Source organism: Lissotriton helveticus, chromosome 6 (genome assembly GCF_964261635.1).
Source record: "Lissotriton helveticus chromosome 6, aLisHel1.1, whole genome shotgun sequence".
Taxonomy (NCBI): Eukaryota; Metazoa; Chordata; class Amphibia; order Caudata; family Salamandridae; genus Lissotriton; species Lissotriton helveticus.
In genome coordinates, this window is record NC_136067.1 from 1,875,849,570 (window position 1) to 1,875,875,579 (window position 26,010).

Sequence of the window (26,010 nt, forward strand, 5' to 3'; positions counted from 1 at the left end):
GCAATGGCATTTAATTCAAAAGTCAAGCAATCTGCGGCTAGATGTCTCTATTAGATGTAAAGGTTACCTTTGGTAACATGATATCTGGTAGAGACAGTCCAGCCGCAGATTTATTAACTCCCTACCCATCCTCCCCACTCTGCGAACGACCCATGAGGTGAAAGGTTATACCCTTTTTTAGTACTTGTTATCAACTTATGTTGGGACCCAACAGACCAATTGGCATAGCCACATAGGTTTTGTCTAGATGTTGCCATGCTGTCCATTTCCAAATGTGTGTGGTGGGTAGGGTCGAGGGTGTTTTCTGTTTCACACAGGATCACACACCAGTGGCAGTATTGGTTTATTAGTTTTTTCTTTGAGAGTCTTTGTTTGGTATCATCATACCTTGTATTGGCAATTTCAATATGTCACGCAAAGGTGTGATTCCACAAACAGCTGAGTGTTGTTTTTATAGGTTTTGCTTGCTTTTACCATGAATGGTCTATAGAGTATAACGTTTTCTTCCCTTGCATGAGGGTTATTCACTAGGACGCAGGGTATTTAGTCCTGTGCTTCGTTGATTCTTTTGGAGTTTTCTTTAAAATCCATGTCTGGTATTAACATACCATTTGATGTTTCTTCTTTATTAATGTTTCAAAGATTTTTGATCTTTTTGTCACACTGTTTCCACAACCAGTTTCTGTAGTGGCTCCACTGTCTGGCACGGAAGGTTTAACAGAAGAAACTGACCTCTGTGCACCAGATGGGACTTATATGGCTACAGTGACCTCATGACCAGAGGCGACGTCATCGTGGAGCAGTACGATGCCGTCCGCTGGGGTGCAGAGCTATTGCTGAAAAATTTCTGGATCCAGACTGGCACCTGAGGAAAATTGAAAAGTTAATGAATCTGTGACTAAACTGTGTCTCTACCAGATATCACGTTAACTTCTGTACACGCTGGCCACCTTGGAGATCCCAATCCTGTACCACAGGTGATGGACTAACCCTCCACCCACCCCCACCCCTTGCCCCCCCCCACACCCCCTCGAGCAGCTCGACCAGCACTCTTGAGTCCCACAATGGCATCTCCAATGTCAGTCGGCCCGCCTAGCCCAATGTCACATGCTCCATGCCTCCAGGTCCTGATCACCAAGGCAGTGGGCTCCTGCAGGGTCATCAATCTACCTGTATCATAAAGCCATTGCGTGAAACCATAGGGTGCCAGTGCCTGCCGTCTGACTCTGGATCTCTATGGCCCGTAAAGGACCAGTCATTAACTGTCAGGAAGCCCAGTAGTAGAGCTTTAGGTAATGCAGGGCAATACCTCATCGATTATTCTCCATGGACACATTCTGAGGACAAACCGCAGGGCACCCCATCCCATAAAAGTGACCGCCCCTCTTCTCCCACTGCCCAGAAGAATCTGTCAGGGCTTCGAATAACAAATTCTTCAGCACATAGAGGAATTTTGGGAGGTAGATCTTACATCATCTTGTATAAGGCTCCTTTATCCATCAGTGAGCGGGGGAGCTGACAACTGTGCTCCACATCTATGCGGAAGCTCCATAGGATTAGTCCCATATCATTTTTATAAAACAGTTTGCGATCTGTGGTCATGGATATTCCCAAATAAGTCAAGCCAACCTCGATCACAAACATTATAATTGTATGCATTCTAAGGCAATCTAGGTACCAAACAAAGATCAGTCAGAGTAGAATATGTTTAAGTAATTTCCATTCTATGCACATTTCAAAACCCTGTTTACTGGAGCAGGATTCGCCATGTTGTTTAAGAGCAGCCATTTCTGATGTAATCCACCACCTTTTAAAACTACCATCTTTTAGCGAAAATTCATAAATGACTAGCTCTGCATATGAGAAAATGTATAATATCGATATCTTTTCATTGTCCCCTCGATCCTTATGTCAGAAGACCAGTACGTGCAAAAACATCCTGTGTCTACATTTCACTTTGTCATGTTTCTTTTCCTTTGCTGCCTAAAGGAAGTAAATGCATACAAAGTAATGAATTGTGAGAGAGGTTACTATTTATTACATGCTTAATTTCTGAGGAGACAAGCAAGTGTTTATGTGCTATGTTTCCCTCAATAAGCAAGTTTCAGACTTCAAGTAGGCATGGACCTTTGATTTACTTTCACAGCATACATCCCATAATGCTTCAGATGGGTATCTCTATCAATTTGCAATCTGTGTCACAGCTCACCCAGCCCTAGGTATGTGGTTTTGCAAAGGATAGTTCAGTGGTATATAATATTGTGAAAATGCATGTCAAAACCTAGGTAAACTTTATTTGTTTGACCTACCCAGACTAGACTATAAACAGAATTCTTTCCCTTTCTCTGACAGTTACTCCATTATACCCTTATCTCTTCTCTACCTCAGAGGCTTAATAGAGGCAGTTGACAGTATTTGTAAAGGTAAAGACTGGATAGGAAACCATGTGACAGTCAGTAGACTAAAGCAACTACTTTGTGGGTGTTCATTACCTTCCAATTGGCCACTCATTTGCCTCTTTATGGAAAACAGCCCGGCTTTCACTTCAAAACATGAACAAATTATATACAATTGTAGCACCACTACACCACACAGGTCTATCACTTCCTTCGCATGAGGGGTGCAGTCTCCCTGAGGTCTGACTGCCATTAAATCTCATATACCACAATTATAGTTTAGCATGTTTAGCATGTCAATGCAATCAGTCTCAAGGTCAATTGTCAAATCTAGTGATGGTAGACGGCCGCACCCATTGCTCTCTGCAGTGGTGGAATCCACAAAACCTATCCAAAGGGCGGCCCTTCATCGACCCAGTTCCAGAGACAGTTCTAACTGCAGACGCATGTGGGGGAAGTATGCACAGCTATCACAGCTATACTCCACTCAGCATCAGGGAAGGCAGCAGGACTAGACAGGGTGCCAGTGAAGATTTTAAACACAATTTAGAACTCCGGGTCTTGCTGCTCACAAATGCTTTTAAGTCTATAATAGGTGGGTGTTAGAACCTGGGATGTCAGGTCACCTAGGGTAGCCTGGCCTAGGGGTAAGACATATAATTCTAGAGGCACAGTGTGAAGGTTGCAGACCACCCAGCAGTAAATCCACGCAATAACACTTAAAAAGGACGCTACACCAAGTTGTTAGGAAAATAAGTACTTGTTTATAAAAATAATATATTCTGTTCTCTTATACTTTAGGATTCACAGTTCAGTACTTTACAATCAATCAGGTGAAATAACAATCCGCTAAAGTCTTGGGAGAGAAAACTACCACTCAGTATAAGCAAATGCAGATGTCATGGAATTAATAGCAATCTTTTTAGCAGTGTTAACTGGCATTAAAAATCCACATCAATAGTATCTTCCATTACATTTAGATGTCATGTAAACAGTAGCTCTACTTTCAGGGATGTTAACTTATCTCAATATTTATCATTAATAATACCTTTAATCAGTTCACAACATTGACCAAATCTGGCTTCAGTGAGGAATTCCAGTTTACCCCGAAGTTTAGTTAATAACCAGCAATCTTTGTAAGGAGCTTATGCCTTCACTTAGCCAACAGGTTTCTTTATGCTACTCCCCAACCTGTGATGAGCAGGGATTGAATGACCAGTGTCTAATTCGCTCCACTGTAGGCACTAGCGCCACTTCCCTCTGCAATTCACCTCCTTACTTGTTTCTACAACGTTGCTGGGTCCTTTTCTGTGGTAGAAGCGGGGGGAATTCACCACCGAGGTGGCCAAGCAATCGGATGTGGCAAAGACTCTCTTGAAGCTCCCCTGCACGCTCTCCTCACTCGGCCAGCTCCTCTGCTTGGCGCTCGAGCGGAGGGCAGGGCCAAATCACACAACCTCCAGAGAGCCACCGGGTCCCCCAGCTCCCTCTCCCTGCTCGGCCAGCTCCTCTGCGTGGCGCGCGAGCGGAGGGAAAAGGGCGGGACACTCGCTCTGGATGCAGCCGGCGCTCCCTCCTCGCGTTGATCGGCGGGACCACTGTTCCCGCGGGCATGCGCGGAAGCGCTCGCTCTGGTGCTTCCTCACCCAGCGCCTGCTCTCCGGAAGGACGCGTCACGCACGGGCCTGCTCGGTCCTAGGCCCCTCCTGAGGGGATGACAACAACCGATTGGGCATGCGCGAAGGCGCCTTTTTGGTAGCGTCTCGCCCTGACTTCCCCTGGCAACCGGGTCGCTACACAGCAATGCGACTACAGCGCGGAAGGTGCCCCCGGGGTCCCGATCACGGCGAAAGCCTTCAGGACTTCCCAGATTAGATGGGACCTTTCTCCACTCTTCACCACCTTAACAATTAGAAGAGGGTCAGCTCGCTACCAGTCCTGACACAGGTAAGGGGTGTCCAGCGCCGCCCAGGCCAAAAGCTTTCTTCTTACCCTCAGAAGGGAGGGGGAATCAAAGGGGGGCTTCCATAGGTTACAGCCACAGTGCACTTTCTCAGCACTAGACCACTAGCCCTCCTTACTGGGCAGATAAAGGGGCACAGGAGTCTTCTAAATTCAGTTCTTAGATCCCAAAAGTTAACCCCTACCTAACTGTCCAGGGTCAGCAGGATGAACTAGCCTGGCTAGGACAACAGGAATGGCGATGGAAAAGCCTTGACAGAGGGCTACTCTTGTAGAGGAAACCACCCTTCAGGATCCTACCCCTACCAGACCTCAGCCTTCACTCTAGCTGCTCCTCACTGACAGACAAAATGGTTGCCCCGCATTCCGCCTTATATAGGCTGCCCCTCAGTGGTCCAGAATGGACCAGAAGGTTCTGGAACGCCCTATACTGGTCTATGGGCAAGTTCTGGGTTTGGCAGTTAGGGCAGTTGGTAGCCACCATTTTGTGGTTCCAACTTTTCCTGTCAGAACAGGCCTCTGGGCCTGAGGTGAAAAACTATGAGGGGAAAAAGAACACCTATCCCCTTGACCAACACCTATAAAAAGTTAGTGGACAAAAATTATCAAGGTATGGGGGGCAAAAAGGGGACAAAATAAATAATAAATTGGAGGGACTACGCAAAAAGCCAGACAGGTCTAACACGCGTCCCCCCCAGCTGAAAGTGGGGAGAACTACCCAACCCCTTGGGAGTCCTCATCACTAAGGCGGAAATACCTGGAGAGACCGTCTGCATTGGCGTGGTCCACTCCAGGCCGATGTTCCACCCGGAAGTCCATTCCCTGTAGGGAGATGGACCACCTCAACAGCTTGGGATTTTCCCCCTTCATTTGCATCAGCCAACGAAGGGGTCGGTGGTCAGTCTGAACCAGGAAGTGCGAGCCAAAGAGGTATGGCCGCAGCTTCTTCAGAGCCCACACCACCGCAAAAGCTTCCCTCTCAATTGCACTCCACTTCTGTTCCCGGGGAAGCAGTCTCCTGGATAAGAAGACTACAGGCTGATCCAGGCCCTCTTCATTTAGTTGCGATAACACTGCCCCAATGCCATGTTCTGATGCATCTGTTTGGACAATGAACTCCTTGGAGAAGTCTGGGGCCTTCAGGACCGGTGCTGCACACATTACCTGCTTCAACTTTTCGAAGGCTTGCTGACAAGCCCTCGTCCAAACTACCCGTCGAGGTTGTTTCTTTGAGGTGAGCTCTGTGAGGGGCGCTACAATAGTGCCATACCCCTTCACAAAGCGACGGTAGTAACCTGTGAGGCCCAGGAAAGCTCGGACCTCAGTCTGTGTCTTGGGGGGTTCCCAGGCCATGATTGCCTCAATCTTCACCTGCAGGGGCTGCACAGTCCCCCTACCCACCAAGTGTCCAAGGTACACAACCGACCTCTGCCCAATCTGGCATTTGCTGGCCTTGATTGTCAATCCAGCTTGTTTCAGGGCCTGGAGAACTGCGTGCAAATGCTGCAAATGGTCCTCCCAACTGCTACTGAAGACAGCAATGTCATCCAAGTAAGCAGCAGAGAAACTCTCCAATCCAGAGAGGACCTGGTTCACCAGCCGCTGAAATGTGGCAGGGGCGTTCTTGAGCCCAAAGGGCATCACACAGAACTGGAAGTGTCCTTCAGGCGTGGAGAAGGCTGACCTTTCCCTTGCTCCATCTGTCAAGGAGATCTGCCAGTACCCTGAAGTGAGGTCAAAGGTACTCAGATATTGGGCAGCTCCTAGCCGGTCAATTAATTCATCCGCCCTAGGGATCGGATGAGCATCAGTCTTTGACACTGAATTCAGTCCTCGGTAATCCACACAGAACCTCAGTTCGGGTGTGGTGCCTGGTGGTGCGGCTTTTGGCACTAGCACCACCGGACTGGACCAAGGGCTGTTGGAAGGTTCTATCACTCCTAGCTCTAGCATCTTGGCAACCTCGCCATGGATGCTAGCCTTCACCTTGTCTGACAGCCTGTAGGTCTTTGACTTCACTGGGGGGCTGTCTCCTGTGTCCACATCATGGGTACACAGGTGGGTTCTTCCCGGGACAAGGGAGAACAGCGAAGAGTACTGCTCCAATACCTGGCGGCAATCCTCTCGTTGCTCAGGAGTTAGGGATGGGGAGAGAATCACTCCCTCCACCGACCCATCCTTCTCTTGGGATGAAAAGAGATCAGGGAGAGGCTCGCTTTCTGCTTCCTCTTCCCCATCAGTCACCATCATCAACATGACCTCGGGCCTGTGACCAGCTGTTGTTGGTGGATCTAAAGGCCCTGCAATGTCGATGCCCACCCTTTCAAAGGGGGTGCTAACGACTGGAAGTGGTTCCAGGGGAGCCTTTAGCTTCACCCCTGTTTTCCCACTGGCCTGGCAGGATACACATGTCCGACAGTATGTGTTGGACGCCACTTTCATCTGAGGCCAGTAAAAGTGGAGGACAAGCCGTGCAAAGGTCTTGTCCTGGCCTAAGTGTCCTGCCAGTGGTATAGCATGAGCCAATTCCAGCAGAAAGGCTCGGTATTGTTGCGGGACTACCAAGGCCCTTGATGAACCAGGCAAGGGTACCTTGGGTTCACTGTAGAGGAGTCCATCCTCCCAGTAAATATGGTATTGTCCCGTACCATCACCTGCTGCTTGGGCTTCAGCCTGTCGCCTCAGTCCCTCAAGGGTAGGGCACTCCCTCTGCCCCTTACAGAATTCCTCTCTGGTAGGACCTCCCTTCACATGCCACTCAGCAGGGATGGGTAAATCCTCCAGAGAGTCTACTACCCCCTCCACGGACTCCTGGCCCACCACCGCAGGTGGCCGATCCGTCACATGGGGTGTGGAAGCCGAAGCAGGCTCTTCCTGTCTCCGGGTCTGTCCCTTTTTGGCAGCGGGTTGGGCCATTGTTCCAGACTCCAACCCAGGCGAACTCCCTCTCCGGGCAGTCGCAGACCGTGTGCTCACACAGGCCCAGTCAGGTGTACCCAGCATCGCAGAATGCGCCCGGTATTCCACCTCTCTCCAAGTGTTGTGCTCCATTTCATTCCCCAGCAGACAATCAACTGGCACGGCAGGGCTTACGGCAACTCGAAGTGAACCTGCAACCCCTTCCCACTCAAAGGGAACCTCAGCCACTGGATAGTGGCCCATTCTGCCGTCAGCCATCGCGGCGGGGTGGAGTACATTAGGAACAACCTGCTCTGGAGACACCAGTTGACTTCTCACCATAGTCATACTGGCTCCTGTATCTCTCAGAGCCTCCCCTCTCTGGCCATTGATGGTGACCCATTGCCCATACTTTGTAGTATTTGGGGGCACCTGGATCTTTGGAACCATCTCCCGCTCTCCCAGGGACACTAAGGTGACACCCGCCCACTCACCCCCCTTATCTAAGGGCAACTCCTCCCCGAGCGCTACACTAGCTACTCCCGGTGACTTTCCTCCGGTGGGAGGGGGTGGTCTCTTTGGGCATCTGACATCTCCCTTATAATGTCCAACACCACCACATTCAAAACAGTGGAGAACCCTTGGCTGCTGGCTTTGGCCAGGATTAGGGTTTCTGGGCGGGTTTGCCTTAGGGGTGAAACCTGCTCCCTTACCTTGGAAATTATTTTGGGGACCTTTGGAGAACTCCTTCTTTTTATCTCCCCCCTCCTTCTTCTGGGGGGCGCCCTGTCCGTCTTTTTGAGAATCCCCTCCAGTCCCCTTTGAGAACACCCGGGTACTCGCCCAAGTGTCCGCCTCCTCTGCAAGCTTCCGGGGATTGGTCAGCTTGCTGTCCACCAGGTGTTGGCGCAGCTCGGGAAAACATTTCTCGAGGAGGTGTTCTTTCAAAAATAGATTGTACAGCCCCTCATAATCTTTCACCTCGCTGCCCTTGACCCAACCCTCCAAAGCTTTCTTGGCGTAGTCTAAGAAGTCTACCCAATTCTGGGTACTCAGTTTGTGACTTCCCCTGAATTTCTGTCTGTATCTTTCAGGGGTAAGTCCAAACTTCTTCACCAGTGCCACTTTCATTGTAGGGTAGTGGGTTTGCTCATCCTGCTCCAGAGCCAACAAGGTGTCTCTGCCAGCAGGTGGCATGTATTTATACAGCCCACCCCCCCAGTGAGTTTCTAAGATCCCGTGAGCCCTTAAAGAAACCTCGTATGCGGCTAACCATTTGGCAATGTCATCGCCTGTGGTGTAACTGGCAATGACATCCTTGGGTAGATAGGGTCTGGGTTCCCTGGTATTCATCTTATTTTCGCTGCCACCATTATCTGGATTGGGAGACCTTCGTATTAAGGCTTGTAGGTCCATCTCTTTGATGGTTCGCTCATGGGCTAACCTCCTGTCCTCCCTTTCCATATCCATCCTAGCTAATTCCAACTTCATTCTCCTCTCCTCCCTCCTATCTTCTAGCTCGGCGTCAGTTAAACCCCTCTCTGAGACGCTGCTGCTCGCCCTCAAAGGTGTCCTGGGACCTGTCAGCAGATTCCCCCTTCCAGGTTGGTTCAACATTGCAATCTCAAGGACAGTGTCCCCGTCACTCTCTTCGGTATCTGGTTCTTCCACTAAATGAGCTTCCACCCATGCCCTTATGCTTGTCAGCAACTCGCCTTTCCTGGCACCTTTGTTAAAGAATACCCCTTGTTGCTGACACCATTCTTTGAGTTGGGTCACAGTATAGGATTCTAGCTCTTTAAAATTCAATTCCATCTTTCACTATGGAATAAAATTAACACACAGGAGAAAACCAAGAAGTGACCTGAGGTTAACCTCCACCCACCACCAGAAATAAATTTGGAAAAAACAAAATTCAAATTAGGAGGGCCGCAAGGAGAAAACTCCTGGTGTAGGTCAGTGTATTGCGTTGAATTACTAATGAGTAGCTGCAACCAAGTCAGAATCCCACCGCTAGGCACCAAATGTTAGAACCTGGGATGTCAGGTCACCTAGGGTAGCCTGGCCTAGGGGTAAGACATATAATTCTAGAGGCACAGTGTGAAGGTTGCAGACCACCCAGCAGTAAATCCACGCAATAACACTTAAAAAGGACGCTACACCAAGTTGTTAGGAAAATAAGTACTTGTTTATAAAAATAATATATTCTGTTCTCTTATACTTTAGGATTCACAGTTCAGTACTTTACAATCAATCAGGTGAAATAACAATCCGCTAAAGTCTTGGGAGAGAAAACTACCACTCAGTATAAGCAAATGCAGATGTCATGGAATTAATAGCAATCTTTTTAGCAGTGTTAACTGGCATTAAAAATCCACATCAATAGTATCTTCCATTACATTTAGATGTCATGTAAACAGTAGCTCTACTTTCAGGGATGTTAACTTATCTCAATATTTATCATTAATAATACCTTTAATCAGTTCACAACATTGACCAAATCTGGCTTCAGTGAGGAATTCCAGTTTACCCCAAAGTTTAGTTAATAACCAGCAATCTTTGTAAGGAGCTTATGCCTTCACTTAGCCAACAGGTTTCTTTATGCTACTCCCCAACCTGTGATGAGCAGGGATTGAATGACCAGTGTCTAATTCGCTCCACTGTAGGCACTAGCGCCACTTCCCTCTGCAATTCACCTCCTTACTTGTTTCTACAACGTTGCTGGGTCCTTTTCTGTGGTAGAAGCGGGGGGGAATTCACCACCGAGGTGGCCAAGCAATCGGATGTGGCAAAGACTCTCTTGAAGCTCCCCTGCACGCTCTCCTCACTCGGCCAGCTCCTCTGCTTGGCGCTCGAGCGGAGGGCAGGGCCAAATCACACAACCTCCAGAGAGCCACCGGGTCCCCTAGCTCCCTCTCCCTGCTCGGCCAGCTCCTCTGCGTGGCGCGCGAGCGGAGGGAAAAGGGCGAGACACTCGCTCTGGATGCAGCCGGCGTTCCCTCCTCGCGTTGATCGGCGGGACCACTGTTCCCGCGGGCATGCGCGGAAGCGCTCGCTCTGGTGCTTCCTCACCCAGCGCCTGCTCTCCGGAAGGACGCGTCACGCACGGGCCTGCTCGGTCCTAGGCCCCTCCTGAGGGGATGACAACAACGGATTGGGCATGCGCGAAGGCGCCTTTTTGGTAGCGTCTCGCCCTGACTTCCCCTGGCAACCGGGTCGCTACACAGCAATGCGACTACAGCGCGGAAGGCGCCCCCGGGGTCCCGATCACGGCGAAAGCCTTCAGGACTTCCCAGATTAGATGGGACCTTTCTCCACTCTTCACCACCTTAACAATTAGAAGAGGGTCAGCTCGCTACCAGTCCTGACACAGGTAAGGGGTGTCCAGCGCCGCCCAGGCCAAAAGCTTTCTTCTTACCCTCAGAAGGGAGGGGGAATCAAAGGGGGGCTTCCATAGGTTACAGCCACAGTGCACTTTCTCAGCACTAGACCACTAGCCCTCCTTACTGGGCAGATAAAGGGGCACAGGAGTCTTCTAAATTCAGTTCTTAGATCCCAAAAGTTAACCCCTACCTAACTGTCCAGGGTCAGCAGGATGAACTAGCCTGGCTAGGACAACAGGAATGGCGATGGAAAAGCCTTGACAGAGGGCTACTCTTGTAGAGGAAACCACCCTTCAGGATCCTACCACCACCAGACCTCAGCCTTCACTCTAGCTGCTCCTCACTGACAGACAAAATGGTTGCCCCGCATTCCGCCTTATATAGGCTGCCCCTCAGTGGTCCAGAATGGACCAGAAGGTTCTGGAACGCCCTATACTGGTCTATGGGCAAGTTCTGGGTTTGGCAGTTAGGGCAGTTGGTAGCCACCATTTTGTGGTTCCAACTTTTCCTGTCAGAACAGGCCTCTGGGCCTGAGGTGAAAAACTATGAGGGGAAAAAGAACACCTATCCCCTTGACCAACACCTATAAAAAGTTAGTGGACAAAAATTATCAAGGTATGAGGGGCAAAAAGGGGACAAAATAAATAATAAATTGGAGGGACTACGCAAAAAGCCAGACAGGTCTAACAGTGGGTTGTCGGGGGGGGGGGGGGTGCAATTGAGTCATGGAGACAGTCGGTCACAGTTTATATATATAAAAAAAGGTGATAAGAATGCCCCTTCGAACTCCCACCCGATTGCACTGCTTGACGTTGTGGGAAACATCTTTTGTAGGGTCCTCGTAGGGAAGTTGGAAACTTAGGCGAGTGAAAACTCCTTTTTTTTTTTTTTTACCAAAGTGCAATTTGGATTCTGCCAGTAATGGGCACTACAAAGCAAGCTTTAAATCTCTCCCTACTCTTGGGTAAATATGTCAAGGCAGGGGAGGGACCGCTCCTGTGCCTTTGACTTAGTGAATAGAAATAAATTGCGGCACATCATGGGACTTTCTGGAGTAGATTCAGCCTAATTGCATGTGCGAAAAAGTCCTAGATATGAATATGACAGCTCGCTACCGCCTGTCAGTCGAACAGACTCCTCTATTAAAGTTACCCACTGAGTGAGACAAGGCTGCATCCTGGCTCTTATTTCATTTCTTTTTTATATTAATGCCCTTGACTCCTTTTTAACAGACTGTTCCCCTGATGCCCCAAAAATAGGTTCGCATCTAATGTATTATACACGAACAATGCCGTCCTGTGGTCCCACACTGCAAATGGTCTGCAAGCTCTTTTGGATAGGTTTTTATAGTTTATGCAGGGGTTAAACCGCAAGTTCATTAATGATAAATCCTATATTTTAACATGCAGGCCAAAGACCACCCCATCAAAGATGTTTTTAGTGGCCAGACGCCGATAAAGAAAACAATGGACATTAATTACCTAGGCATTTGATTTAGCGCCAGTTTGAAATGGGAACGTTTGATTCTCCAAAAATCCCCCTCCTTCTCCTACTTTATAGACCACCCCGTCCGCAGTATAGCCCCATTTTGCCTGTTTGTGATATCAGTGCCTACACCAGCAGTCTGTCTACTATGTTAACAAAAAATCCAAATATATATTCCAGACATCTTCATAAATCACGGTTTGCAGATTTTCCTACTGTAAAACAAGTATCTGTCATCGAACTGACTTGTATTTATTGGATTAAAGTGCTAAATCATGCCATGAAATGAAAGGTAAAATAGTGAGCAATGGTATCATGTAATTCCAGTGGATGTGTAAACACATAGTTGCTAATTTGTGATGAATTAGACTTGAATCTGCACTTCTGCACCTTTAGTTATGATGCATTGTTTTGCGTTGCTTTGTCTTGTTTCAGATCCTGAAGGACATTACTAATCGATTCCAGATGATGAGGGGCTACAAGGTGAACTATGTGCCCGGCTGGGACTGCCATGGCCTACCTATTGAGCTCAAGGCACTGGCTGAGCTTGGCGAAGAAGTCCAAAACCTGTCTGCAATGGACATAAGGGAGAAAGGTAAATGAAGAGGAATTTGGGCCTGATTCAGATCTTGGTGGATATCCCGCCCTCCTTATTATAGGTGCATTTTATTGTATGGCACTTGTAATATGGCGGACAGGATATCATTAACGTTTGTGACAGAGTACCTGTTTCCCAAACTCTAAATCAGTCTCTTTATTTTGAATGGTAGTACAGTTCAGATAACATATGACCCCACAACATAAGCATGTCTCAGTGTATAAAAAGTGTGCTTCATAATTCTGAAGAAGTTAACTAGATTTTTATTTAAAAGCATCTTTACTAATGGTGTCTAATTCCTGTGCAGTACTTTTTACTGTATAAAAATCTTCCATAAACGTGTTTCTTTTTCCATTGTCATGTGTTTTAATGCTCTCGTTTGTGTCATGTTTTCTAAAAACAGTGGAGCAGAGAATTATAAAAAATGTCTGTAACGTACTCTGACATTTGCTCAGTCTTTCAACCATCAGACAATCCTGGTGTATTGTATAAATATATATTTTTTATTTTACTCTGTCCTTTATGGTCCCCTTCTGCTTGAACAATGCATCATTTTTATGTTACCCATCATGTGAGCAATGATGACTTCCCCAGTATTACCATCCAGCTTTTTATCTTTTTGCCAGATCATTAGGCAAACCGAGATAGTTATCAACCTATGAAGTCAAGACTTACTGCTACATTGAACGTTTTTGCCAAGTTGGGCAAGGTTTTAAAGTAAAATAACAGATTTATTCAACAAACCCCTCAACCTCAATTATAGAAAGAAGGCAACTACATCTTTATGATAAAAGAAATGGTCTGGTCTCTGACATAGAGAAGCACACAAGAATAATGAGTTACAGGGGGCGTGGCCAGCAGCCGACCACAATGGCCGCTTGCCTAAAGGACCTACTACCTTCCTGACGACAATCCTGCATTATCCTCTGCCATCCCGACATGAGTTCAGCCTGAAACCACAGTGGTTCATCCCCAGAGCCCCCCTCCTCCCCGGGAGCTTTTTTAGTTAAAGCAGTGGTGCAAAAGCAGAGGTATTGTAGCCTCTGATCTCCCGGGCGCAGCGGTAATGGCGGCTCCCGGGTGACGATTAAAACGCACACGGGTCCTGTGGGATACCGGAGGCTGAGGGTGCGAGCGGCGGTGCCGTGATCCAAGTGTTCCCGTGCTCTCAGCGGCCGCGGAGCTGGCGGCGGCAAGAAACGGCTGCAGGCGCACTCTGCTGAGGACCCGGGTGCCTGTGCAATAACGTGAGGCCCCGGCTTTGGGGCCTGGACAAAGGTCGATGCGGCTGCGACTTCAGCGGTGTGTTGGGAAGATCCGAGTGATGGACAACTTCTGAAGCGGTAACTGCGGGCAGTGAGGGACTACAGCTATCGCCTGTTAGTTCTGCGGCTGGGCGGAACACATCTGGGACCAGACAGAGAGGCCCGTGCTGCGGAGGCCCAGACCGCGAGGCAGAACTCTGGGTCCTGGCTTGTGGCCCGGTTGCTGACAAGACCCGGATCGAAGGAGTGAGCCAAGATGTCCTCGGGAGCTGTGCTACCCCCACACTGGTGAGAACTGGTGCCGGCGGCTGTGGGGCGGGCGGCACAACGATTGTGGGCGCACCCTGCTGGGAGCCAGAGTACCTGAGTGCCTACGTGAGGTCCCGGCTCTGGGGCCTAGGCGGGGGCGAGCGCGGCCTTGGCGGCCCACTGAAAGACCTTGCAAAACGACCTGGAACTAGAGGGGCACATAGACATAGAAGAGATAGAATACTGCCGCCTGTGTGTACTGCGGCTGGGTCGGGCATACTGAGGGGAGAGTGCTGCAAGCCGCCTAATTGAAGAGGCCAAGGCTGCGACTCGGCGAGAGAGACCCCAGTTGGGGGCCTGGTAAATGAAGAGACCTTGATTGGAGGCTTGCACCGGGGGACGTCCGGCAACTATACTGCCCCTGCATTAGGTGAGCACTGTCCATGAGAAGGGCGAGGACAACTGAATGCGGCGGCGGCTCCATGCTCCTGTATACAGGTGATAGACCCCCCCCCCGGGCCCTTGGAAATACCACTAGTCCCAGTGAAGCTTGAAGTGCCTACGGCGACAAGTGGTGAAAGACGATATCTGCCTCGTGATGCGGTGGCCACGAGTGTAAACAAAACCCCTCCTGTTGACAATTGAGGTTATCGATGGGGCCTGCAAGTGACGGGGGAGGCGTGGACAACGAAGAGAAAACCAGTGTGCTCCCCTAGGTGTTGGCTGGGATTGAAACTGAGCACATGGCTCTCGTATGGGACTGCGGTTGCACCTCGGAGGAGGTCCCGGAGGTGGGGCTGCTTGCAGTGGCCAAGCGCACTGAACAGATTCCTGATAACTGTGTCGGACAAACGGAGTCACGCCCATCCTTCAGCCTGAGGGGCACTGAGGAGACAACACTGTGTCAATCATACTCAGCCTTGACCTCCCCACGTGCCCCACCGGGTGTAATTGCTGACGTCGTGCCGACATGGCAACGGGAGGAAGAGGCCTCAGGGGCAACCCCCAAAAACAACTAGCAGAATTTGCGTGGTCAAAGTCCGGAGACAAAGGCGACTCCCCAAGATCGTCGAAAGAGGGTGACGCAGGGGTTTAACGCAGGCTCTGGAGCCTACCCTCCATGATGTTATGGCAGTTATAAGTGGAGTGCGAACGTCAGTGGATTTGGTTACTGTGGAGATCTCGCTCCTCCGGGCAGACTCCCCCAAAATGGATGAGCAGGTCAAAGAACTTAAAATAGTCACCAATGCCCTGCAGACGGACACCTCAGAACTACTAACACAGATGATTGACCTACAGAAGAGGCAGGAAAGAATGTTGCAGCAACTCGATGACTACGAAGGATGCGCCTGCCGCAATAACATTTGATTATTAGGAGTTCCAGAGAGAGCAGAGGGGCCGGCAGCGGACCTATATGAGGAGGACCTTATCATGAAACACCTCAAGCCCAAGACACTATCCAACTACTTTTCGATCGAGAGGGCTCATACGTTACCGGCGGGTAGACCAAGACCCGGAGCGCCCCCGAGACCCATTATCGCGCAGGTGTTTAACTACCGCGATAGAGACGTTATACTGCAGACGCACGCTCAAACTCCCCTTTGAAAATGGAGAACTATGAAGTAGCCTTTTATCCCGATTTCACGGCCAAGGTTCCAGCTCAAAGGCGCAGCTACCAAGCGGTGAAGAAGGAACTGAGAGACAGGGAGATCAAATAAGCGATGCTATTTCCTGCACGTCTGAGAGTCGAATCTGACGGCAAGTCCTGTTTTTTTTTACTCCCCGGAGGCAGTCTGGGAATGGATGGAGGGCTCGACCACAGTGGGGAATCAGAGGAGAGATCGGCAAGGCAAACAATGCCAACGCGGAGAAGTCCAAGTAGAGATGGTCCGCAGTGCCCCAGCAGAAAATTCTAGCCAACTTGAAGAACAGGACTAATGGTCATGGGCGCTGGGACAAATAAGAAAGCGCAAGTAGTGGAGCCGGGGGTAATACTCATTATTGTGTGATTTGTTAACGAGGGGTTCCCAAAGTTATGATGTGAACTGATTGATCGTCCAGATGTGTTTTGAAAGGGACTCCATTGGTTAAAAAGTGGATGGCTATACTTCCAGTTCTTATGATCTGACTCAACGGGAAGGGGAGCTACTCTACCCCGTGTATCTTTAGCATCCTAGGGAGGGAGAGAAGCACTCTGACAAGTTTGTGGGTGGGTAGTTTTTAATCCATGGGCAGGGAGGCAGGGAGGGGGGGGAAGAGGTTGGGGAGGGGGGAATGGGGGATTGTTCATGGTTACTAGGTTTATTGATGACTTGATTGACTTGCTGGGACGTTCAAGTTAATTAGAGGAAGAGGAATTGATTATTCTGCTATTAGTTTTCACGCATCCAAAATGTAAAAGGGTTTTATTGATTGTTTAACGGCAATTGCTAAATGTACAGGTTTACGTATCCTCCTACACAGACATGATCCGAAGGCGGGAACGAGGGGTGACACGCATACATGAGGCAGGATAGTAAACGATCTTTGGCTGTGCTGTCCTGGAACGTGAATGGGATGGGAGACAATATTAAGAGGGGCATAGTGCAACAGTACCTGAAGAGGCATTTACCGGATGTGATCTTGCTGCAAGAAACCCATCTGGTGGGTCAGAAATCCAAGGCCCTCACTAGGTGGGGATACAAACTTTTGGCACATGCGGATTATACTACGGGTTCCAGGGGTACAGCTATATTAGTGAAAAAGACCACACCCCTTATTATACACAAGACATGGACAGACACAGCAGGCCCCTTTGCGGGGGTAGAAGCCCAGTGGGATGGGAAGAATATCAATCTAATCTCGGTCTACATGCCGCCCGCTGTAGGCAAGGCGGCTTTAGAGGACCTAGGCAACAATTTGACGGGACTACGGAGGGTGTGCTGATCATGGGAGGAGACGATAATATGACATTAGATGACACTGTGTACCGTCACCCACCTCAGCCCCAAGAAAAGACCAACAACCTATTGCCCGACTTTGTGCGGGCACTGGGTCTCACAGACATAGGTCAAGTACTTCATCCCACTGACAAACTGTTTACCTTTTTCTCCAACGCCCGCCGTAGTCTGTCACGTATTGACTGCTTCCTTACGCATCTGTCCTCAGTGGGTAACTTTGCCCAATATAAAGTTCTGCCTAGAGGGATCTCTGATCACTCCCTGGTTTGGACGGAATATACGCAGTGGGAACGTCAACCACCTGCCACGATAGATATTAACCCATGGCTCCTACACATCTCAGACATCAGAGGCGAACTCCGTACGCAAATTGGGAACTATTTTACGGAAAACTTGGGTTCTATTGACTCCACGCAAACAATCTGGGAGGCCTTCAAAGTGGTAATTAAGGGCTTAGTCTGGTCATTAAAGACAGGCTACATTGCCAAAAACAAGAACTCCTGGCTAATGTGGAAACTGAACTCCTTGAACGGGAGCGTGAACACTCGCAGGATCCCTCGCCCGACACCAGTCATAGGCTTCTCCTGAAACAGGATGAGTTTCGGATAAAAACTAGGGAGGAGACAGTGGCTAGGCAACGTGCGACGCAACACAGACTCTACGAGCTTGGGGACAGGGCGGACAGGGCGCTGGCATGGCTGGAGAGGCGGGAGCAAGGCTCCAGATGGGTCCATAGGCTGACGACGCCGGGTGGGGACACGGTAGCACACCCAAAGGAAATAGCTGAACAATTTGCCGACTATTTTGAGAGGGTGTATTCCCCCTCTACAAGCTATACAGCTGACGACTCCCGCCAGCTTCTCAAAGACAGCAATGTTCTATACCTCTTGGAGATGGATAGGGATGTTATGGATGCAGACCTATCAACGGAAGAAATAGGAAAGGCTCTGGGACAACTTAAATCGGGGAAGGCAATGGGGCCCCATGGAGTCCCAGTGGAGTTTCTGAAGGCTACTGGAGTTTCTGAAGGCTACAGCCTCTTTGACTATACCACATCTGAAAGCCATGTATGAGGAGAGCTTGGAAGAGGGTCAGCTACCCCTAGATCAGCGCCTAGCCACTATTGAAGTTATCTATAAACAAGGTAAACCGAAGGACAATTGCAGCTCCTATAGGCCGATCTCACTGATAAATGTGGAGACGAAGATATTAGCAAAAGTCTTGGCAAATAGGTTGGCAACAGTTATTACCTCATTGGTCCACTCTGACCAGTCTGGCTTTATGCCAGGGCGAAACACGGCCCTCAACTTACGTTGTGTACACAACGTAATGGCTAGAAGGCAATACATAGAAGAAGACGCTGCAATACCGTCCCTTGACGCCTCCTTGGCGTTCGACTCCATAGAATGGCCATACCTTTTCGAAGTGCTGCAAAGGGCAGGCCTAGGCCCCAAATATGTGGCCTGGATGAGACTCCTACTTACTAGGGCATTGGGACAGGTGAGGGTTAACGGTTTTACCTCCTGGACTTCCGAACTCTGCAGGGGCACGAGGCAGGGATGCCCGCTGTCCCTGCTGATCTTTTCCCTCGTACTGGAGCCACTCACGGCCTGGATACGAAGAGACGCGATGGTACGTGGCATACGCTAGGTGAATGATGTAGAAAAGCGCATTTTGCTCTACGCAGATGATATCCTACTTTATTTGGCATCCCCATATAAACCGATTAGTGTTGTTTTAGACATAGTCACAAACTTTGGTAAATATTCGGGCTATGCACTTAATTGGCGCAAATCAGTCTTGTTCATGCTGAAAGGAGAGGTGCCACGTCTCCCATCACAGTGTGCGATAACGGTAACAGCTGACGGTTTTCGATACTTGGGGATCTTTGTTACCTCGGACCCAGCCTGTTTTTACAACTCAAATTTGGCCCCGCCTCTGGCCAGACTGCATGCAGATGTGAAGCATTGGTGGACCCTGCCCTTAACGCTGGTGGGGAGGGCGGCGCTTTTTAAGATGCTGGCCCTTCCTCCCTTTCTCTATGTTCTGCATAACGGTCCCTACAAAGTCCCAGATTCGTAATTTAGAGTTGTTGAGAGTGAGATTACTACGCTGCTTTGGGACGGAAAGGCCCCTACCATTGCTAGGCAGAAACTGACAAAATGTTGGTATGATGGGGGCATAGCCCTCCCAGACCTGCAACGATATTACTGGGCGGCGCAACTGGTGACTGTTAATCATTGGATATATTACCCTCCAGACGACCCAGCGTATGCCCTCGATAGATACCAGACTGACCGCTCGGGTTATCTGGGGGCTCTATACAGCACTGATAAGAAAAATAAGGGGAAGTTCGGCGTATAGTCACGTCTCGACTATGTTGGACAGGCACTCTATCGCTGGCCACGCCATTGTGGTTCGCTCAGAAAATGGGAAGGCTAGGATATCAGCTCGGGTTTGATAAATGGGACCTCATCAGTTATCCACAGTGGGAGATCTGGCCAAAAAGGGGGCGATATTGACCTTTAGTGAGCTCCAAGAAAAAGATCAGTCGGCTCAGGGAGAAATATACAGATACTTACAAATCAGACATATGTTACAGGCAGCATTTCCGTCTCCTACAGACATACCGGAGTCGTTACTTCTGGAAGATCGCCTGCTTCATGGACCTCTCAGGTCAAAGGCGATATCCTTAACTTATAAGAAACTGAGCAACAACCTTCCAGATACCTTCCGAAGCTCAGGGAGCGCTGGCACAATGATATGGGCCCTATAGAGGACGAAGACTGGCAGTCGGCACTAATGTCCCCACGTGAGGCGGCTATCACTTCGAGGTTTCGCCTGATCCAACTTAGAATACTCCACCGCTCATATGTAACGGGGACAGTTCTGGCTAAAATAGGGGCCAAACCTGATGATAGGTGTGTAAGAGGGTGTGGTCAGCAGGCCACATTTTACCATACTCTGTGGACCTGCCCCAAGGTACGCCCCCTCTGGGAGGGAGCCACAACTCACATGTCCACAGCCGTAGGAAAAGAAATAGCACTAACCTCACAACTCAGACTATTGAACATTTGGGAGGCCACTGACTTAACGGAAATCGAACAACAGATCACAACACTTTGTTACACGCTGGTGAAAAGAGAAGTGACTAGGGGTTGGGGGGACAAAAACCCACCTCGTGTCACCTTGTGGGTCAATGAAATGGACAGGTATATGCTGGCAGAGACGGAGGTCTACAAGGCGAGGGGATGCCCTAAGAAATGGGACAAGAAGTGGTCACAGTGGAACAAACACAGAGGAGACCTATGTGTATCGCCCACGATCGAAATGGAAATGCGCAGACAAGAGAGACTGGTAGGAGATATGTCCTGAGTAATCTTGAATGATGTTGAACTGGAATATTTTGATGGTAACATGCAATATGTCATTCAATCATGTAATGTACAACTGTGATTTCAATCAATAAAGAAAGTTAAAAAAAAAAGAATAATGATTACAAACATATCATGACTCCCAGTGAGAGGCCCTTATCTGTGTGGAATCCATTGATGAAAGGCAGCAATGGTTTAAGTACAGAAATCACTATGTAATCCATCTAGACCTGTAGCTTAACTGTCGGCAAGGGTGGAGATAGTCTTAGGCACGACCTCCATATCGATCAAGAACCGATCTCAATTCTGTCTGAAGGGTTATTTCATGTAGCTCCACTAGAAAAAGATCTATTCAGATAACTTTGATTTAATACCTCTCCATCCCATTCCACCAGATAATGGATTCTGGTACTCAGGGTGTTGAAACTCACTGTGTGTCAAACTCGCATGTCCACTGCCTAGTAACTTGACCTGTGTGTTAGATGTTGCAGAGAAGCACTAGTTCAATGCAGATATTGATGAGAGAGGTTATGGCGTAACGGCCAGAGCTCCAGACTCTGAAGCTGGGGATCCAGGTCAGAGTTTCTGCTTTAACTCCGCATCCCTTGATTCTGGGTTGATCACTTGTCTACCCGTGCCTAGGAACAGCACTTAGAGTCCCTCACAGGTGATAAGCCAGGCTATATAAATTCAAGTATTTTTATTATTATGTCCATAATGATGATAACGGAATTTTTCACCATAATTTGCAGGATTTAGATCTAGATCTTCACTTTTAAAAACAATAAAATATTCCAGCCCTGAGAGCATAGAGTTTACAGTGTCTACATCCCAATCGTCAGAATGTCCCCCGGGTACAATAACATTACCCGTTGGCAACTTGAAGACATAAGGAATCTGCTGTATTTCTGTAGGGCCGAAAATATTATAGGGGACCTTATTCTAAAAAATTCCATCAGTGACTGGGACAGCAGAAACATTCGCAAAGGACAGGTCTTTTTTCAGTTCATGTGAAGATGAGTGAGGTGCTGACACCTCATCTACCAGTTCTCTGGCAGAGCGTTCTAGCAGATTATGGCCATTTAATGGCAAGAAGAACAATCACAAATCCAATCCAAAGAAGTAGAAAAATCAAGGAAAGTATTATCCAAGTATAAATCCAAGGCGGGACCAGATAAGTGCGATTCAGCCATGAAATACAACACAGGCCTGAAAAGGCGTAGTGTCTAGAATGGTGGAACTGTCAGAACAGTTGGATGAAAAAGAATCTGTTCCTACATAATATTCAGAAGCAGTTTGTTGAAAACCAGGAGCTACAGGTGTAGTAGGAGAATTGGTAGATTCCATGAGGAGTGGCTCAATATAAACAATGCAAAAACAACAGTTGATGGACAGAATGCAGAACAATGTCATACATTCACCCCAGCACAGAGATCTAGGCCTAAATCCATCGTTTTTTTGCTCCCCATGCCATTCCAGTTTGAACCCAGCCATATGCAAATCTGTCTTGACCCTGTGCCCCATGGGAACAGTCCAGCCCGAACTGCCAAGCCAGGTCCTCCCTGGACTGGAAACAAGCATCCAAGAACCGGTTTCGGGCTTTCAGCCCTCATCAGCCTGGATAGCTTGATTCCAGTGACATGGAGAGCACAGGACTGACTGGGGGTGAATGTTTTGCCATTGTGCCACATTCCGACCATCATCTTGTTTGTTTTGCTGTTCACCCTATGTGGAAAGGGTATGCCCAGATGTGGGTCCCGTGCTCACTAAGCCACTGGAGTCAAGCTATCCTGGCTGAAGCCGGCTGATAGCCAGAAACCGGTCCTAGGATGCTTGATTCCGGTCCAGGGAAGACAAGGCTTGACAGTTCGGTCTGGACTGTTCCCATGATTTGCATATGGCCATGTCTAAACTGGGGTGGCTTGGTGAGCAAAATAACGATGGATTAAACCCAGATCTTTGACTGGGGGTGAATGTTTTGCCATTGTGCAACATTCCGTCCATCATCTTGTTTGCTTCAATATAAACAATATCTGCAGGAGGCACAGTAGTAAGTACAGTACTCACTACCGTTGTGTGGCTGGCATTTGTAGCGGTATTAAGAATTAACTGAAGTTTATTCTCGGCGCCAGCTAGGGAAAAACAAGTTAGCCATTGCTTCTAAGCAGTATAAGTATTTCCTGTATGGTAGTGAGAGGAGTTGGGGAGCTACAAAGGACTCCTCGTGGCCTGCTGTTTAGAATCAGCCACATGATATAACTTGATGTGATGTATGGAGAGAAAGCTATAGTCTTTAGAATCAGCAAATGGTGGCAGTATTACTGTTCTTGTACCTTGAATACCATGGACTAGCACTGGTGAGTGGTATGATGGGCCAAATTCCTTTTTCACTGCAACCTTTTCTCAAACAAGATCCTCAATTTGTGTAATCCAGCTGGGAGGTGCTGGCTGTTCCTCTATTCTGGTAGAGGCAGATGTCTTCAACTGTTTGATTGACCATCACAGAAGTCTTGCGAATCCTGTAAGACATCAGAATGATCATTACGTCAAAGGGCATGGCTGCTGCCACGATGTCTGTATCGTCAAGTTCTGGAACACATTTTGATGCCAAAAAGGACTTTGTATAGGGTCTGGCCTCCCATAGATTGCTTAGAAAGATTATTAAGTGCTCTCTCTGTCCCATATAGGTGATGGATCCAACCACGCCCTGTACCTAATACGCTAGCTGTTAAGAATTGCTTTAAGTCATGGTTCATCCTCTCTACTACCGAATTTTCCTCAGGACGATAGGGGGAAGAGCAATGCTATCCCCATTGGCCTTAGAGATGAAAGCCAAATAAATGCAGCCGAAAGGTTTGTTGTAAATCAACAGGTGTATCTGCTGTGGGCTTGCCATGGTAGAACTTTACATTTGTTGAAAAATGTCACAACAAAGAACATATTTTGTGACCTGTTTATATAAGCCATGCCACCAATAACATTGCTATAATACCTACATTGTGGCTGACACACCTGCATGTGCAGAAGCATCACCTTAATTGTTAAAAAAATATCTTTATTGAGTGGTTTTGCAACATAAACAATAGTAATATGTGATATCCTGCAGCATATTGTATTAGTGTGAAACAGAAAGATCAGTGCATTTAAACAAGGGTATGTTAGGCAAGCATCTGTGTGGGGTGCTCATGGGTGTTTAAGTCCATCCTGTCTTGAGTGCTTATTGCGTTTGGTCTGCTGTAGCAAATGTTGTGATGAAACTGGGAATGGACAAAGAGATCTTGGTGAGGGAAGGTGGGTAGTTTTAGCGATGAGTTGTACAGGGTTGTGTGAGCAGCTTGACGGGGGGACTCCGGGTGGGCGTCCTGGCATGTTAGATGTATATAGGAATGGGTAGGTGTATATTGCTGGCAAATGCTAACCTGTACATCCCCGTTCGGAGCAGTGATTCTTACGTTTGTGCAAGAAACCCAGTTAAATTAATAATTACAGGACGTGTTGTAGGTGATGCAGACAAGTGTGGTTGCCCTGCTAATATAGCCATTGCTAGGACAGTAATCAAGGTGTGCAAAACATATTTAGTTAAGCGTCTGTATAGTCTAACGAGACCAGTGTATAATTGCTGGGGCTCATTAACATTGAGGCTTCGTAGGTCAGATTATGGTGTATAACCAGAAGGCGCTGACCTGTGCGTACATATCTAAGTACATGTATTAGAGTGACTCAGAACCAATTTTGATGTTCCCAACGAGAAAGTGGTGTCTCTAAGAGCTTATACGCTCAATAATCTGAAAATTGACCCAAGAATAAAAAACCTCTAAACAAATGATAGGCCTTGTGGGTTTCAACCAGAAAGATCATGTCACCAACTGCATTGCCAAGGCCATGTAAATGTAAATTTAAATGTGCATGGACTGCGGGTCTGCAATTATCAGCAATAGTTATAGACTGTGGCACCGCCATTAATAAAACAGTAATGGAAACAGAGTGAAATCACTAATATAGATAATCCTTTTAAAGGTACAAGCTTGAAAAAGCAACAGAAAAAATTAGATGCTTCCTAAAATACTGTGGAGGATTAAGCCCCAACACCATGGATGTCTCCGGAGGAGGTGTAATGGCACTATGGAGACGAACAAGTACTACTCAGGAGACTGGTACCTGACCAATGTTGGCAGCGCCATGTTGCAAGGATTCTGCTGTTAAAGATTAACTTTGCCTTGGGATGACAGAAAGTCAGAATGTAGGGACTGAGTCTCTCTTCAACATCAGGATCTGTCGGTCCAAATCCTGGCTAGCTCACAGTGCCTCACCTGAACCCCTAACCTTCCTAGAGTAGCAGGTGATTTTGGCAACCTAGATCTTGACCCTGTAGTCCTCCAGGGAAACGTGGATCATCAACAATTGAATATACATGTGATTTATATGCAATCAACACTGTTTCACCTTTGTTAAAGGTGACTTATGTAAAGCCAATGGCACTGAGACTATACAAATGACCAGGTTTGCAATATTAACACATGTATGTAAATGACATATTGCAAGCAAGTCAGATTGTACTGATCTGAGTATGCCTGTATGTTCTGATGTCCAATGTGAACTGAACAAATCAGGATGACTTAATTCATATAATGATTTAATGTGCTGTGTGTAATCAGGAATGTATGTTCTGCCAAAATTAAGGACCCTAATAAGGATTGTAGTTTCCTTAGAGCATTTGATGGTTGTAGCAGAGCACACTTCTCTAGGAAGTGTGGAACAAGGCCTTTTCATGGGTAAGTTTTTATCCTAAAAATAGGACACTTGGAAATGCGATATTAGATTTCTTAATGTTTACCTCATTGTCCGTCATCTAGATATCATCTACATAGTCTGGGTCAATAGGATGTAGAATTGACACTACGCGGGTAGCAAACAGTCCTAGACTGTACTTATGTCCCATAGGGATTCAAGCGAAGTGATGTTGAAAGCCTAATGCTGAGAAGGTAGTCCAATCTCTGCTTTCATGTGCTATATTCTGGCAGAAAAAAACATTGGACATATCCAAGGTTGTTTTAAATTTCTAATGGACTATATAATTTATATGTGCCATACTGTGTGTATTTTGTATTGCAAACATGCATGTATGACCATTTAAATGTCTATAGTCTAAGACGATATGAATGAACTGTTTTTTTGACCGGAAAAAGGGGATTATTCATTTGGGAGACAGTTTATTTATACCCTGGTACTCCAATTGAGAGAGTATTTCTCTCATAGGTTATGTTATGTCATGTTAAAATTTCTTATAAAGCGCACATACACCGATTGGTTTCTTGGTGTTAAACTTGAGGTATTGATGGGGCCCGTGTATGTTAGAGGTCTGCAAAGTCTAGTTATAGGCTTGGATAAATAGCCAAGTCTTAAGAAGCTTACGAATCTAGGAAATTAAGTGCAGGTTCTTGTATCTAAAGGTAGAGTATTC

At 47.7% G+C, this 26,010-nt stretch overlaps 2 protein-coding genes across 2 annotated transcripts in view; one reads left to right on the forward strand and one right to left on the reverse strand.

Moving 5' to 3' along the window:
• EPRS1 (glutamyl-prolyl-tRNA synthetase 1) overlaps positions 1-26,010 on the reverse strand; it is a 961,840-nt gene that overhangs the window by 793,567 nt on the left and 142,263 nt on the right. The window lies entirely within an intron of this gene.
• The window catches only part of IARS2 (isoleucyl-tRNA synthetase 2, mitochondrial), a 532,602-nt gene that overhangs the window by 79,970 nt on the left and 426,622 nt on the right, over positions 1-26,010 (forward strand). The window contains exon 3 of the mRNA XM_078649801.1: positions 12,560-12,719. Within this exon, the coding sequence (XP_078505927.1) occupies positions 12,560-12,719 (160 nt within the window). The remainder of the gene's footprint in view (positions 1-12,559; positions 12,720-26,010) is intronic.